The sequence below is a fragment of the Photinus pyralis genome, unplaced genomic scaffold (assembly GCF_008802855.1).
Source record: "Photinus pyralis isolate 1611_PpyrPB1 unplaced genomic scaffold, Ppyr1.3 Ppyr1.4_LG5, whole genome shotgun sequence".
Classification (NCBI taxonomy): Eukaryota; Metazoa; Arthropoda; class Insecta; order Coleoptera; family Lampyridae; genus Photinus; species Photinus pyralis.
Window position 1 is genome coordinate 3036430 of NW_022170596.1, and position 17518 is coordinate 3053947.

The window sequence follows — 17518 nt, forward strand, 5'->3', positions numbered from 1 at the left end:
TACGCTGGGCTGACGGCCTATGCGTGGATTTGGTGTTTATAGAAGTATACCAAGTTGAACTTTTAGTTTACCTTTGTTTAAATAATTGCGTTATGTTTAAATCTTTAGCGTAAACAATAATGGCAAGTGAAAGATTTAGTGTCACAAGTGCAAGTCACTGTTGTGTATATGTGAACTGTAAAAATTCAAGGAAAAATTCTCCACAGTTAAGTTTTTTTAAATTTCCTGTGAAAGATGCTTCTCGATGTCAACTCAATGGATTATAAATTGTGGTAATGTGTTATTGCTTGACATGGATGATGACGCTCTTAAAAACAAAATATTGTGTGAAAATCATTTTCTGGCATCCTGCATTCGAAGTGGTGGGGGTAAAAAACATTTACATATCTTTGCTGTGCCCCTTAAATATGACGTTAAGACAGGAGATATTGTTTTAAATGGTAAGGAATATTTTTCTTTTCTCTCAAACAGTAATCTATAACAAACCATAGGTAACGAGCTCGAAATTGATGGGTTAATCGAAGACGTTTCAAACCTTGTAGTTAAAAAATCTATCAGTGATAAAACGTACGCTGCCGCTAGTTCAAACAATTTACATTTTACGGGACAAGATTTACTAGAAACTCGTCATAATGATTCTGTTCACCTTTCTAGTTCGACTATTCTCGATGACATCATAGGTATGCCCATTGTCCAACACGTAAATCAAAATCAAGAGCAAAATTTACTTGGTTTAAAACAAAAAATTCGAAAATTAAGTAGTGCTTTGAAAAATACGAAACTAACAAATACCCGACTTCGAAAGAGGCTCTCATTTTCTATTAGTAACTCCCAATCTCAATTAAAAAACAAATCTACCGAAGTACAGACGTTTGTACAAATGCAATTATATCACCGTAAAAGGACCAGTTGGACCCCATCAGAAAAACGTTTAGCTTTATCGTTTTACTACAAATCGCCCAGTAACTATAAATTTATGCTCGATTTGGGTTTTGTATTGCCAAGTGTATCCACGATAAGAACTTGGTTAAAAGTTAACAATTTAAAGACTGGAGAAAATAACAATCTAATTGAGAAACTAAACGCCAAAGTAAAGCAAATGACGAACACGGAAAAACAATGCGTGGTTTTATATGATGAAATTGCTTTAAAAAAAGGATTAAATTACAACCACTATCACGATTTTATTGAAGGTTTTCAAGATTATGGTGATTTGGGAAGAAGAGAAGTATTAGCTAATCAAGCGTTGTTATTTTTTGTGAGGGGGTTATTTTGTAATTGGAAGATGCCTTTTTCTTATTACGTATCGTCAGGTCCAGTTAAGGGAGAAGTAATAAGTACTTTGTTGCAGAAAGTTTTGCAAAAATTGCAAGATATTGGATTGGTTCCAAGGATGGTCGTTTGTGACCAAGGAAGCAACAACCGAAAAGCGCTGGCATCCCTGGGAGCTTCAAAAGATAACGTTAAAATTTTTATAAATGGAATGGAGATATATACATGTTTTGATACACCCCATTTAATTAAAAGCTTGAGGAACAATTTTATGAATACAAAATTAAAAATTGTCGTAGACGGTAATGAAGTATCTTGGCACGATTTTGTCGATACTTATAAAATCGATCATAAAAGCAATGTAACGAGAGCAATGCTAAAAATTACAGATACGCACGTAAATCCAACAACCTTTCAAAAAATGAAAGTGAAGTATGCCGTGCAGGTGTTTAGCCACTCGGTAGTAGCTGCAATTGCAACATGTGCCGAAACTGGAGAGGTTCGATCAAGAACTGCAAAGAATACGGCTTCATTTTTAAAATACATCAACGACACATTTGACTGCTTGAATAGTCGGGTTGTTAAAGCAGCAAATCCGTATAATTGCGGATTATCAACTTACAACACCTTCACAACAACAAGGTTAGCCGAAGCATTGCAGTACTTCCAAAAAATTGAAATTTTTGAAAACGGGCGGGGGAGAAACAACATTTACTGTATAGAAGGGTTTCAGTGGACCATTAGAGCAATTCTGGGTTTGTGGGACTCCCTTGTAAAAGACGACTACAAATACATGCTGACGTCACGAATCAATCAAGATCCATTAGAAAACTTTTTTTCAGTGATAAGAAATAGAAATGGCTACCATGCTCAACCAACTGTAAAGCAGTTTCGTATAGCTTTACAACACAACATGCATATTCGTCTACAAGCCCCAGTGGACGGAGCAAATTGTGAAGTAGATGCAGACGACATCTTGGAATTGTATGACAACCACGACCATCCAAATAATTCTACTAGCAAAGATTATCAAAGGGAGGTATACACTAGTTGTAATGACAATGATTTAGAAGTGAATACGATTGCGATCAAGACGACGACGAACAAAGAGCGGTAGAGGTAACTCATTTGGAAAGTACGAGAAAAACCGGCGTAACATTAGAAGATTGTACAAATGTGTATGTAGCTGGTTACCTATATTTTAAGCTATCAAAGAAATTCGATTGTAAAAAATGCAAAAATGCATTTTTAGATGAAAGTGAATGCCTTGACGATAAATCTCAATTATTATTATTGAACAAAAATTATGGATCCACGCATATTATAAACTATTTAACCAAACCAAATAAGTACTTTGCAGAAATTGTGACATTTATGCTACACAGCTTCAACACTTTATTTGAAAAGCATAAACTCAAATACGATGTTAAGAAAATTATCAAAAACTCTCTAGTGCTTAAAATAAAACAAAAATATGATACATGGTTTAATAAGCAATGTGAAGATCATCAGCTGTTTATTGTGGACAATTTAATCAAAATTAAATTGTATAGGTCAATTTCATGGGAAACAGGATCGACAAAACGTCGTAGTACGGCGCCGGCGGAGGGTTGTAAACCTCACCGTAAAGTAAAAATTTTACAAAATTAATTTACTTTTGTAATGTTTTAGCGATTGGTTCAATTCGATGAAATTGTACATGAAACATTTTTTGTAAAATTTTATTTGTTGCAAATTTCATTCAAGGCTTTTTGAGTAGTTTTAATTGAATTAATTTGTCTATTTTATATTAAAAACATTTCACATTTAAGTCTATCAGCAAAACATACATCTACAAAAAAATGATACAAATTATTTATTTTACTCATTTAAGCAGATCGGAATAGCCGATAGGCGAAAGCATTAATTTATATCGTTTTTTAAATTTTTTAAAGTCAATGTTTTGATCACGAAGGGGTATATATTATAATTTATATAATATGTAAATTTGGTTGTTTTTGTTTTCTATTTTATTTAACAGTACTTGCGTACAAGATTGTACAACGGCACGCGAGGTAAGCGCGGTGTTCTGCACACGTTACAATAGCGCGCGGCGTGCGGGCAGAGCGGTCACGTACAAAATTATTTACAAGAAAACGGTAATACATATCTAAGTAATTTTTTCACAAAAAACTATTTGTGACTATTGGCCACATTTCACACAATATAAGTATACACATTCTTTCAATAATAAAAAAGTTTCTCGCTTAATAAAATTTATGCCACGCATAAAGCAATTCCACGACTTTGTTTATTGTTTTGGCTATGTTAATAGTTTTTATTTACTATAAATTATACATCATTAGAAGCGCTCATTAATTATCTTTCAGAAACTGAAAGAATAACCTCGATAACTTATGTGGTCACTGAGATATGGCGATGTGAAGCTAAAAAAACGCGAATTTTTGAAACTCTATTTTTTCTTGTTTTTTGTAAATAAAAAATGTCATGACCACAGCAAAATGACGTGAATGGCCATTTCCGATGAGGAATTATAACACCTACAAAACGTAGTACGGCTCATGTAGTTATACCTCAAAAAAATTTTTGGTACATTTTTTTGTCCGATCTCGCTCCACTATACGGCAATTTTAACTGAATACGGGCCGCCCGTCGATGTTGAAATCTTATACGCGATATCTGCTTTTTCAGTTGTGTTTGCATGAGAGCTGTAAACGTCGCTAGCGTACAGGTTCGTTACTTTTGACGAGAGGGGAGAAACGAGGAGGAAGCGTACGCTCACGATTTCACATTGCGGTTGTCTATCTTCCTCGTTATATGTTAATCAATCATCTGAGCTTCCTTCGCCCAGGTTTACACTTAGTTCGAAAGGGCTTAGCAGCCCTGCCGGCCTGTGCTGCTCTGCACTGGTACTTTCTTCTGCGACATTCACTCATGTTGCACCACCGGCGAGCTCCTTCGAGCGTCAGCTTGCATGAAAGCCACGTGGGGTATTTCTTACGCAGCTCTTGTAAGAAATTTAAAAAAGGATTTTTTGAAAAGCGGGAGTTTTTTCGTCTTTTGCAGATTACGTTTGTGCCCTTCTTTCTACGTCTACGTCTTCTACATGCCATAATTTCGGAATAAAATTCTCTGAAAGGTCAAACTAAAATTTTGAAGTTAACAAAACAATCTTGTTTGATCCGTTAGTAACGCCCAGACGACTACGTAGTTTCACAAATTTCCTATGCAACTAACAAAGTTTGTCTATGGTTACCACTTTATTTTCCAAGGAGACGTAAAATGGTCGGCGAAATACTGACATTCATCACGTCGATCTTTCAGAGAAATGTACAAAAATTCGAAAAGTGAAATATCACGTCCAAATTGGTGTTCGCAGTTCATAGCTTTTCAAGCAAGGTACGGCCATTTTCTGTTGCTGAAACGCTCATAGTTCTTACACTTTTTATTACTCTTTTGGAATTACAGATATGTAATTCGGAAAATGTTTTGTCGACTATTCAATTCATCTAACATTTGTCACATTTCAACCAGTGAAATGTCTCGATTTCAAATTGCTGCGCCAATGGGAACGAATTATAGTGATAATTGCACGTGTGGTATTTCAGCGATAATTTCACGTGTGGTATTTCAGCGACAATTCAATGCGATTTTTCAATGACATTTGTCAAACTTCCACCAGTGAAATGACGCGAAATTTTGTCGTATTAACCGGAACATTCTTCTTAGTTTGTTAATCAATTTCGACAACCGACTTATCACCACATCTTTTAATTTAATCACTCATAACGAATTAGCTTGGAGCACAAAAGTTCGAATAGAATCAATAGCAAAATGAAAAGCAACTTCCATAATTTATTTTGACGTTTATTGTTGTCATAGTAATACATTCGGGTGGGTAATTATGCTTAATTTTTCTTTTGATTCATTGAATAGTCCTCCGAATACCATTCGTAGTCGAAGTATTTGTAGATTATTTTTGAGCTGCTGCTCCACTCATGCTAGTTACGCTTTTTAATCAGCGTAACTAGCATTCGTGACAGCACCTCAAAAATATTCGACAATACTTCGACTACTTATGGTATTATATATGAATGTTAAATTACAAGAGAGAAAATTTTGAAGTTAAAACTGACATATAAGTGTGTTGCTTGGCAACTTTGGCAAATGACATTTGTTAAATGATTGCCATGAGTGAAGTTGTCAGAAAGCGTTAAATTTGAACTAAACCAGAAGAACATTTAGCCAACAATAATTGGTGCCGAATAATATTCAACAAGACTATTTCGCGAAACCAAATAACTAAAATGACATTGCTCATTTTACAAAGTAAGGTAACTGTTATTTGTGGATATGCTACAGGTAAGAGCTTTGCCATTTAAAAGACAGCCGTTACTATGTAATTTTGCCACTAGTTTAAGGTCTGGCAATGAATGTCGTTTTTGCGATCCGTATGAAGACGTTAATAAGTTTTTCAACTTTATTGTATACAGCCATCACGACAAGTAATCTTCAATAAGAAGAGTAGCGCCCAATTTACAGTTGCCACCATTGGTTTCATCAAGCCGTAAAGCAAAATAGAACCAATGTGCTCAGCTACAACTTTTTAGCCATATCTACCATTTTTACAAAGGTTTCGCATTTAAGGCCACGGAAAGAGAGTTTTAAACATTTTCCTATTTCAACTGCTCCGCACAGGGAAGAATATCCACCTACACATACCTATTTCCGACTCTTATGAAGGCAAATTATTATGAGCATTGGTTATTGCTTTTTTTTCCTTTTTAAGCATGGCCGAAGAACTGTGGATGCTATCTCATGCATCTCCCCTTTCTTGGAGAACATATTAATAACATGGTTTCGAGAAATAAAACTTAATGGCAGAACGCAAACCAGATCCACGAGGGCGGCCGTGTGCTGCTGGGCTGAATCAACTCTTAAGATTTAATAATAAAATAATATGCATTGTTGGGTGAAGGGGGGTCGTACTAAGATACATTTTTGGACATGAACCTATATTTTTGGAACTGATAAACCAGATTCGATAGCATTAAAGTCTTTATGTCAATAATATGCGCGTGAATCGGGATGTAGAAACACAAGGAGACACTGTTACTGAAATCATCGATGAAGGATCTATTCGACACCTGAATATCTACCAACTTTTGTGCAGAGTATTGTGTCAAGACCGAAAACTGGTCGACTTCGGGGAAGACCTCTTGGGTCACCTTACGTCTTTAAAAAGTGCAATATATCAATAAGTATTATGTGCTTTCTAACAAATGCCAAGTCCCTGTCAAAGACCATCTCAGAAATAGGTATCTCACTTTCGAATGTTAGCAAAGACCTCTTTGTTCTGAGAACTCTTGGCACAATATATCTGCCCAAAGAATGGAAAGAGAGCATTCTATGGTAGACGGGTTCTTCAATTCTAAGCGTTACACACGGACCTCAATCAAATGGGCCCTTGAAGAACAAAGTGTTATTCTCTACTAGTGGCTCCATGAGTATTAAGCAGTCCTATTAAAAGATTCTTGTAGTCAAAGTCGTAAAAAATTCAATTGAGAATACTTTCCACAACTGGCACAAATTTCCAGTTTAATTTTATCGCATAAAGGAAGTAAATTTAGTGGAAATTATTCAGTGATTCATTACCGTTCTAAAAAATGCACAAACAATGGAATAAGTTCAATTCGCAAAACTTTGAGTATATTCCGATCTCGTTTAATTTTTGCCAGCAATATTAATAAACTAATATAGTTTAGTTATTGGTACGCAACGGGTTTCATGTTCTTTCTCGCGTATAAAAATTCTATTGATACAGAACTTTTAAAATGTTTGGGTTTTAATTTTAGTCATTCATTTTACTTTAACCCCAGAATCAAATCACGCAAAGCTAGGATAATAACCCATTTTACTTTGGCCAAGTTTAAAACCACTCAAGATAAGGGCGTCCATAGTACTGTTTTTAAGGGGGCGTAAAGAAATACTCCTCTCTTCTAACTCTAGGTGAGAATACATATATTTGAAACTCTTTCATTTTCTACTACTTAATGTACAGGGTGATCCAGATTTTACAGAAACACCTTTTATTTTAAGAGATAGAAAAAATGGACCTAGGTATCTGGAACTCAATTTTATAGAGAAAATCATTGGAGCAAACAGAATTCAGCTATCTGTAATCGTTTAGCCGCTAGGGGCGTTTCATGAATGTAGTCGACTTCTCTAATGCCCCATTTAAGAATTTAAGAATAAGATACTTATCTTATTCTTAAAGTTGATTGATTTTGGCACAATCTTTCTTAGAGCACTTTTTTATGTGGAATCCATCGCGATACACAGGTTTTATACCGAGAGTTTTCTTATACGGCCCTAAACTACTTTTTTTATACGCGCTACTCTATATAGGTATATTTTGGAGTTTTTGAAGAGAGCGAAAAATTTCCTACATTTTGGTGTACACTTGATATATTTATATTAAATATTATTAACAATATTGCACTTTATACGTTAAAATACTGTTATTGTAGACATCTAGGTTTCCATGGCGAATAAAAGATGGCAGGATGCACAATGATAAACTACTAGAAATTCCTGTATTGAAACAAATTAATTCCTAGCTTAAATTTAATTTCGGTAGATAATAGGAAATGAACTTCATTCTTCCACAATGATACTACAATGCTTTTCTTTCGAAGAGAAGGGTTCTACGTTTAGGCAAAATTATTTCACCACAACCTGAAGATCTTTGGCCATCTTGATGATGTAGTTTAGTTAATATGTGGATGTAGTATAATAATATTATTTATTTTTCATGCAAGAGCGCTTACATTTGTCATAAAATGAATAAGTAGAGATTACAAACAACGTATTATATCAACTAACAAAACAAATATAAATTACTAACAATTAAAGGTTACTAAATCCATCGTACGCTCGAATGTTGTCTTTATGCCTCGTATTGTGATTATGATAGCTCGAGTGCGTTTGGAAATCCGATTGGTTGGATTTAGCGTATAGGATTCTAGAATCTAGAATATAAATTGATGGCAGAGTTAGAATATGCAATGCGCCGAAAGAGTTTCTGCAGTCAGCCCTGTAAGGTACCATAGAGTAAATATATTATTTACTCTAGGAAGGTACTGAATCCAGTATGCTAATAACTCGCCTCTGTAGAGCAAAGACGTCGATGGATGCGGCGGAGTCGCCCCAAACTAAAATTCCATAATAGGTTATCGCGTGAACTAAGGCATAATATGAAGTTACAAGTTTATGTTTTGAGGCATTATTTGCCAAGACATAGGTGTTGCTGCTTATTTTTTTACAAGTGTTTGTAGTATGCATTTTCAATGTTAACGTAACATCGATATGTAATCCGAGAAACTTAATAGATTCGGGGTTATTATAGGTGTGCCTCTTTAATGTGGACAAGAGTCCCACTATTTTTGTACGTTTTAAATCGTTTGCAGTGCATCATGTGGTTGTAAGAGTGAGTAGTACATCTCGTATGGGCAAGACATCCTCAAGAGTTTCTCGGTTTACCAAGAGCGTTGAGTCATCTGCGTAGAGGATACAGTCCGCATACGGTTTTATATAAGGAAGATCATTAAAATATATAGTGTCCCTAATATTGACCCCTGTGATACTCCTCTTTTAATGCGTAATTTATCAGATCTCACTTTGTTATGTAATCACATGTTGAAATCTATCAGAGAGATACGATTCTATCAAATTTAGGCTATTTACGTCAAAATTATATATTATTACTTTAAGTTTACGTATTATATGAGGTGAGACACTATCGAACGCCTTAGATTGGTCCATGAAAATTGCTAATAAGTATTTTCCCTCTTCAAAGCAAGTAACGGTATTATTTATAAACTTTGATAGTGTATCTGTGGTGCTTTTTTGCTTTCTGAAACCTTATTGTTCAATATGCAACAGATTATTAGTTTCAAAGTACTCGGCAATTTGATTATATAAAATTCTTTCAAATATTTTAGAAAAAACAAGCAGTATCCATATGGGCCGATAGTTTGTATAGTCATTCGTATTGCCTGATTTAAAAACTTGCCACCTTCAGTTGGTCTGGAAAGTGCCCTGATAATATTGTAAGATTAATTAATTTGGTCAATGGTAGGACCAAGTGATTAATATTACCTTTGACAATAGAGTAGATTACATATGTCTTTAGTTGAGCTATTACTTATAGGTAGATATAATTGCATCCCTCGCTATAGAAGGAGTTACTCTACTACAATCAACCATCAGCATTATTTCGGAATCGTTTCTGTGAAAATATTGTGCAAAATCTGAATAAAATAAGTTTTCTGAGCTAAGTCTATATAAATTAGGTGAACGAGTATGACAATTTCTTCTGTTAATTAATCATTACTCTTGACTTTTCTTAAATGAATAATATAAACAAACTGCTTGAACGATCACTTATAAGTTTTTATGCAATTTTACGGTTAGCAGTGGCATTTAAACGCCAGCTTAATCGGAAACACATGAATGAAGTGTACGACAATATTATTTAATAACAACTTTGAATATAAATTATGTTATTGTTAAAGTATGGGGAAATAAAAACTTCATTTTTATTATTTCGATATTACCGTATAATGGTTCATCACATATAGGTATACAACAGTTATATAATAAAATCTTGTTATGTAGATGTGTAACTAGTTCAGGAAGTTATATTGCTAATCGTTACGCTTTTATATATAACTACATCAATACAGCGTGTAACGGCTAGAGTCTAGACAGCTCCAAAAGAAATTCAATCAAAGCATTGCAGCATCCCAAAATCTTGAGCAAATTGAACACGTGGCAGGATGGAGTCGCGGTGAATGGGACATACGAGGACAAAAGTAGAGGATGTTTTTTTAGTTCTGCGAATATGTTGATAAAAAAAGTTTTATGAGTGAATTTACGCTAATTCAGGCTAAAACTTTTAATGATTTACTTTATCCTTCATTTACAGTTAATAATAGTAATTTTACACGATATCTTATCCACCTTTACTTTAAAGAAGATATCAAATCGACTGTTATCGAAAGTATCAAATATTTGCCTTACCTACAACAGCCGAAACGATTAAATAATGACAAGCCTTTAATTATAAACCAACGTATACAAAATCTGCTGGTATGGTTGTGTTTTTTGTTGTTTTCGTAGCACTTCGCTCCTTTCATTATTCAATGGTAGAAAACTCGGTAGTTGTTCATTCGTTTAACGTTTTCCTTTTGCAAACATTACAATAGATAAAACTACATCAACAATAAAAAATGTATGTAGGTATATATCGTCATGAAAGGAGAGATTTACATGCGTAATAACTTTCTATATATGACATTTTATATTCAAGGAGGATAATTAATCGAACGGTATTTGAAGATATTTTTGGCAAGAAAACGGTGGCTGGATTTATCAGTCAATGCTATAACCGTTGACTGATAAATCCTAATATTTAAGAAAAAAGCCTATAAGAAGTTTTAATCCTCAACATTTTTAAACCCCAGCAATTTTGAAATTCGCATTTAAATGAGGTATATTAAAATCACCTAGCATAACATATGAATCATGAATTTGTTGAATTCCATCTATTTTACTAGAAAATTACAAATATTCTTCACAATTTGACGATGGCAAAGAATAGGTTACCCATAATAAAATCGTTCGCGAAATATTACAAAACTTAAAGTGAGTAGACACAATGAGCCTTCGATGTGCCTGTCTCCCCTGGGCTCCCCTTATGAATAGAATAGAATAGAGGTCTGTAGCAGTAAGGTTTCACATTTAAAGATACGCATTTTGAAAGCTTTTTCGTGGAAGGGTTGCAGAATAGAGGTTTTTAGTAATTTAAACACAATCCCAAAATTTAATATACGTTCGGATACAAAATAGGTTGTCTTTATTTCCTAACTAACCCGCAGCTATTCATCTTTTTTACGTGATCGATGTGTTTCTCAATAACCGGATACCAATCTGCACCAGTATAATTGATTTCAGGGAGTTCGCCGCCATAGTTTTTGGGTAGGTGCGATGGAGCCATATGCTTATGTAGCGAAGACATTTTGGATCCATGGAAGAAGAGCTAGAATCGATTCACATGACAACACGGCACTAATCATGCTCATCCAACTTACTCGTGATTTTAGCTTTTCCTTGATAAATGGTTTAAAAATGGTCCATATGATATTGAAGATGAACGGTTGCTTAACAATATGTACTTCTTTGAGACGTAAAGGCATAGCATCTTGAATAAATCCCAATAGTTTCATGCTAAAAGCTGGATTGAACGCCAACGCTTGTCTATGACCGAGACCATCGAAATCCATCATTACCACCGCGCCTCTAACTTGAGTTTCTGGTTCCAGTAAAGCCGCCTCGTGAATTAAATAGAATATTCTGAATAGCTGATCTGCGGTTACTTTCGAGGGATCCCACGATCCTGGAAAAAGATGTACCCAGCCATCAAAATAATGGGTACTTACCTCCAACGTTGACAACCAGAACGCGGCGCCCTTTGTGATCCCGGTCCTTCAAAATGTTACAAACCGAGTACTTTGTGAACGCTTCTCGCTCATCGCTTGGCATTAGATCGGTCAACTGATGCTTGTACTGCTCTTTGAAGTCCGCAATCCTTTTCATCTACAAAAAATTAATTCAGATATTATTCTTGCAATATTATATACGGTCTACTCCTAAGTACGAGTAGGTAGTGTTTCAAAATTTCCGGAAAAATTGGTCTCTTAGAAGAAAACCTGCTTTATGTTTATGTCTATGCTTAAACAAAACTGCATTGATTACATTTATGACTTAGAAAACAGCCAATCAGTGGGCATCTACGTGTCTGCAGCTCCGCGGGTCACGGGGAAGTGCTTTTGAGGATTCTGAAGGGGCTGAAGAGGAGAAAATTTCCGAAGAGCAGACAGAAAGTGAAGAGGCAGAAGAAGGTTTGTAACGAAGCACTCGTTTTCGCACATGTGTTCTACCAGCTTTAATGAACGTACGGTATATTAATGAAATCAAATGGGCGCGTCATTACTAAAAACCGTAACTTCTAGACATAATTATTTGATTATCTGTTGATGCGGTAGTAGAATCGCATATTTTTCGCTATTTTGGGGGGTGTGAAATCCACTCGTCCAGCAAGACACTGCTCGTTCCCATACAGTAAAAGACAATATAGTGCCCATGGTCAGCCAGAACGTTCGTCTGTTGGGCGTGTGTGAGATACTATAGGTAAAATAGTGAGGAATTAGGTGGATCCTGTATAGACCACTTTAACCCATCGATTCCATTCCATTTCACAAAGATTCTGGGTCCGCGACTTACCCATTTGGTCTTTCGGAAGTGATGAAATGATTAACAAGGAAAGTTGAATGAAATCAACGTATCCAACTTCCCAAACCAAGGTATTCACGTGTAATTATGTAAATAGAATTGGGAAGTAAAAGGGCACACAAACTGTAGGTCCCCCATCGATTAGGGGTGTATTATTTTGGCGTGGGAATTTCTTAAATATTTCTACAAAATCGCAAAGGCCATGTTTAAAAACCGTGGTCCCATTTTTTTATTGGATGGGACTCCTAAGAAAAAAATTAAAGAGACTCAAATTTTGGACTTTATGAAATTGAAAAATGGCAATAATTTTAAATGGTGCGATTTTTTTGTTGCGCCAAGTTGCATTTCTGTTCAAACGATCAGAAAATAGGTTTGGGTTCGGTATTTTCGTGTTCAAACATACCAAATTTTGTCGAGATTGTCGCAAATTCGGTCTGGAGTGCACCATCTAGAAATGAGGATTTTGGAAAAATCAGAAAGATCATACCCAAAAACCTAGAAAATCCTCTCTTCCAAACATTTTTTTTTTGCATGCTTAATTGTTACACCCAGTATACATTACATATCAATTATATCTTGAATATTATTATTCCTAGGCTTCATATATGTATTTTCTGTAGATTCTCTGGGCCTTACAGAATCAGTAAATCATAAATACTCCATGTATTCTGTGGGATGTGCGGATTCTGATACATCCAGTAAGACCACTAAGATCGCTAAATTTCGTAAATCCGTGGATTCAGTTGGTCCTGTACATTTTGTAGAATCCGTAGTACCTGTAGATTTTGTGGGATTCTGTGACTCTAGATCTTGTAGTGTTGTAGAGTTTAAAAATTATGTATGGATTCTGATGACTTTCTGCTTTTCCAAAACCGTTAAATTTACATTCTGTGAATTCTACAGGTTCTCTAAACCAATATACGTGTGGCCAATGGCGTACTTCTGCATGGTCAAGGGGGCCATACCTTTTTTTAATGGCAACTACTACTTTTCATTACATATTAATATGAGTCCACTTTTTTAGATATAGCAGCGTAAAAGCATAACCAAATTTAAGAAAAAAACTCAAATTTCAAAAAAAGTGGAAATCATTAATTTTAAAATGTTGCTAATTTGATCATGTTTTTTTAAAATTATATATTAAACACATGTTCATGCTTTGATAGTACATCACTAGTGCATTCCATTAAAAAAAGGTACCCCCTTAGTTTTATTGACACACGCCACTATAAATAATGTTTAAACATACAGGGTGTTTTTTTGGGAGCTTTAGTTAAACGTTTCTGGGAAAGTAAAATACGTAGGTTTTTGAAAATTTGTACTTAGGAGTTACTCTGAAGGCCGAATCGATGTAAAATATTTTCAAAATGTCCGCACTTCCGGAAACACCGGAAGTAGATAGTAATTCCGTTATTTTAAATGGCAACCCCTATTTTTTATTGCATTTTTGGATTCTACGTGAAATTTCAGTTCTTTTGATACCCATATGTCGATATCTGCCATTTATGATTTTTAAGTTATTTTGACTTTAAGAAAAAAAATGGCGGATGCAGATGGTACCTTGATAATTGATTACTTGAAAACGGTTATAGTCATGGCAACCCATTTTTATCAGTGCATAGAGAATGAATAGGGCTTTCTTTTAGTGTACTTAAAAAAAAGTTAAGTTGCGTACAACCGCACCTATGGAGATCCAAATTGAAGAAACTTCAAAGTCCATAAACTCAGTTTTTTTAAATGGAATGACCATGTTCTTAATATTGCATGAGATAGAGAATCGAAATTGGCATATTTTGATATTACATGTTCCTATAGCTATCTTTAACAGTTTCTGATTTATTCCCATTTCATTGGATTGATCTCGGAATTGATGTCATTTTTTTTCGCATTTTCTTTTTAGTAGATGGCCATGATTTTATAACAATCGAATTTTAAACAAATCAAGGAATGGAGTCTTTAATACCATTGATTCTAGTTCTAGTCTAAATAATTCATTAATAAATAACTCATTTATTAAGGATATAGGACGGAAAATTTTTGAAAAATTTGTTAATCTTGCATTTGCAATTCAATTCATTTTCTTAAATATTCTCTTGTAGAGCTTTGTATCACTTGTGCTTCAACCGTTTGTAGTGCATTAGGGGTACAAAATTTCCAAAACTCATACAATTTCGTTCCAGTTTTAGAATGAATGTACGGAAAGCACGCGCCGCGATTCTGCCCATTTCACCATAAATAACAATTAAATTCCAAAATAGGTGAAACCACTGCGAGTCATTTTTCGATCTTTGAAAAACTTATGTTAACCTATAACAGTGGGTGATGGATTAGTGTCACTAGATTTGTTTAAAATTCAATTGTTATAGAATCATGGCCGACTACTAAAAAGAAAATCCGAAAAAAATAGTGTCAATTCAATAAAATGGGAATAAGTCAGAAACTGTTAAAGATAGCTATAGGAACATGTATTGTCAAAATATGCCCATTTCGATTCTCTATCTCATGGAATAGTAAGAACATGGTCATTCCATTTAAAAAAACTGAGTTTTTAGTCTTTGAAGTTTCATAAATTTGGATATCCATAGGGGCGGTCGTATGCAACTTAACTTTTTTTTAAGTGCACTAAAAGAAAGCCCTATTCATTCTCTATGCACTGATAAAAATAGGTTGCCATGACTACAACCGTTTTCAAGTAATCAATTATCAAGGTACTATCTGCATCCGCCATTTTTTTTCTTAAAGTCAAAATAACTTAAAAACCATAAATGGTAGATATTGACATATGGGTATCAAAAGAAGTGAAATTTCACGTAGAATCCAAAAATGCAATAAAAAATAGGGGTTGCCATTTAAAATAACGAAGTTACTATCTACTTCCGGTGTTTCCGGAAGTGCGGCCATTTTGAAAATATTTTACATAGATTCGGCCTTCAGAGTAACTCCTAAGTACAAATTTTCAAAAACCTACTTATTTTACTTTCCCAGAACCTTTTAACTAAAGCTCCCAAAAAAACACCCTGTATACATTTACTTATAAATTTTTAGTGATATTTGATACAATAAAGTACTTTGACGTAACTAACACTAGAGTCACTTTTTTTTTCAACGCAAACTTGTGAAATGATAAAATTAATTAACACAATTATTATCGTTTCTCTCAAATTTGTTTATGTAATAACATTTTTATTTTACTATATCCCCAAAAGTGTACTCTTTAAGAATATATAACGAAAACTAGTAGTTGCCATTAAAAAAGATATTCCCACCTTGACCATGCAGAAGTACGCCACTGACCACTTTTTATAATTTGGGGTACCATAAAAAGTTTCTTTAAAAAATTATGTTTTGAAGATATCTAAACAGACTTTTTCTATGCGAAATGTGACAAAATAGATTCTAATCAATATTTGGAAATGATATCCTCGATGAAAAAATAAAATAAATGAAAACGCTTCGAATGAAATCGCAAGATTATGACATAAATCCTAAAAATTATAATAACGTGTACATACCAGCGCGAGGGCGCTCTTCGCGTAGAATTTACATGGCCTCAAAAAAATCGTCAAAAACTCTTCGTCGTCTGGGAAGTAAATCGTCGGATCATTTTTTAGCAACTCCCTTAATTCCGCAATAGCTTCTTTTACAACTTCAGGAGTTTCCCTTAGCTCTATGGCCGCGAATGCCTTGTTCTCTTCACTTAAAGGGCCCTGTTCGACATCAAAAGGAGATTCCATCTAAAAGTCGGAAAGGTAATCGCAACACCTGACTTAAAAAAAGGATCACAAACCTCGCACTGTAGGTATGACAGCTTTCGAAGCGAACAAAAAGATACTGATAACTTTTTACTGATCCACACCAAGTATTGGGTCCGATATTATAATATTTATCTCTTTGTAATACTTTGTTCATTTCAAAGTTCATATTTAAACATTATTTTGTAATTTCGAGACATTCACACAATTTTGTCAAGCACAGTGGCGTATCAATACGTCATCTCGGCGGTGTTTACTGGGGTATTGTTATAGAAAAACAATAGAAGGCTATCGGTAAATGAATAAGCATCAATCAGGTAAATAACGCATTAAATAATCATTTTTGCGATAGTAATTGTACTGGAATGGGAATACAAATATGCATGTAATCGATATACAACTAAAATTACTAAACATTGAATAATCTAATCATTTTAACATTGAATATGTGTTCGTGTTGCAATTTTTCAAACTTAAAGAAAGTGTGCACGCTACTGCACATTGTATGATAAAATATTCATTATCAATAATTAATAAAAACAAGAATAGTTTATCGTATAAGACCTACACCATGATATGATATTTACTATTAGCTTGTTAGGCAATTTCTACGCGGTTACCCATTTTGAATGCAAAATGTGATATATAGGTAGGAAGGATACTTTAGTCGTATCATGTTTCTGACACACTCACCCTATATGTAGTTCTATAAATAGCAACAAATGCGATAACCTTTTTGCTTCTAGTTAACAATTCAATGTAATGGTGCGTCACAAAAGGAAATTATAATCGTTATATGTTAGAGTGATTCAGAATTTTTTTGGAGTTTGGAATCGGATTGAAAAACAATAACCGATATTCGACAAAAGATTGTCTCCTATATAAATATCTGTTCGATGTTTCTTTATACGGCTATCCGGTGGTCCCCGATTTACGAAATGTTGGTGAATTTATAATATTTGGCAGTAGATTTTTGGCCTCCGCCCATAAATTTCTAGAGTAGAATACATTATGTAGCTGTAGAATAATCTGGAGCGGTGGCCATAACTCCACAAAAAAGTGTCCTCAACTCTATTTTCTTATGCAGAAACACAAACAAACATGCTTGAAGGATTGGAAATCTGACTAGAGCTGGTATA

The 17518-nt window shown here is 34.4% G+C and overlaps 2 protein-coding genes across 2 annotated transcripts; one reads left to right on the forward strand and one right to left on the reverse strand.

The window, feature by feature from the left end:
* Positions 1–278: 278 nt before the first annotated feature.
* On the forward strand, positions 279–1718 carry LOC116172312. The gene is made up of 3 exons (XM_031489513.1): positions 279–440; positions 492–680; positions 1352–1718. Exons 1-3 carry the CDS (start codon positions 293–295, stop codon positions 1405–1407), a joined length of 393 nt encoding a protein of 130 aa, XP_031345373.1. The 5' UTR covers positions 279–292; the 3' UTR covers positions 1408–1718.
* A 9410-nt stretch (positions 1719–11128) lies between these two features.
* LOC116172302 (alpha-tocopherol transfer protein-like) lies at positions 11129–16662 on the reverse strand. Its single transcript, XM_031489502.1, has 5 exons — positions 16415–16662; positions 16140–16361; positions 11775–11931; positions 11427–11731; positions 11129–11374 (listed from the first exon to the last, which is right to left on the reverse strand). The coding sequence occupies exons 2-5, from the start codon at positions 16359–16361 to the stop codon at positions 11192–11194; spliced, it is 867 nt and encodes a 288-aa protein (XP_031345362.1). The 5' UTR covers positions 16415–16662; the 3' UTR covers positions 11129–11191.
* Between the last annotated feature and the right edge of the window lie 856 nt (positions 16663–17518).

Coding starts and splice junctions, on each gene's coding strand:
- LOC116172302 (XM_031489502.1), bottom strand. CDS start 16,361: ATGGAATCTCCTTTTGATGTCGAACAGGGCCCTTTAAGTGAAGAGAAC. Junction 11,932..16,139: donor CGAAGAGCGCCCTCGCGCTG/GTATGTACACGT, acceptor AATTTTTTGTAG/ATGAAAAGGATTGCGGACTT. Junction 11,732..11,774: donor TCTGGTTGTCAACGTTGGAG/GTAAGTACCCAT, acceptor ATCTTTTTCCAG/GATCGTGGGATCCCTCGAAA.
- LOC116172312 (XM_031489513.1), top strand. CDS start 293: ATGGATGATGACGCTCTTAAAAACAAAATATTGTGTGAAAATCATTTT. Junction 441..491: donor AGGAGATATTGTTTTAAATG/GTAAGGAATATT, acceptor AACAAACCATAG/GTAACGAGCTCGAAATTGAT. Junction 681..1,351: donor TATTCTCGATGACATCATAG/GTATGCCCATTG, acceptor ACTTTGTTGCAG/AAAGTTTTGCAAAAATTGCA.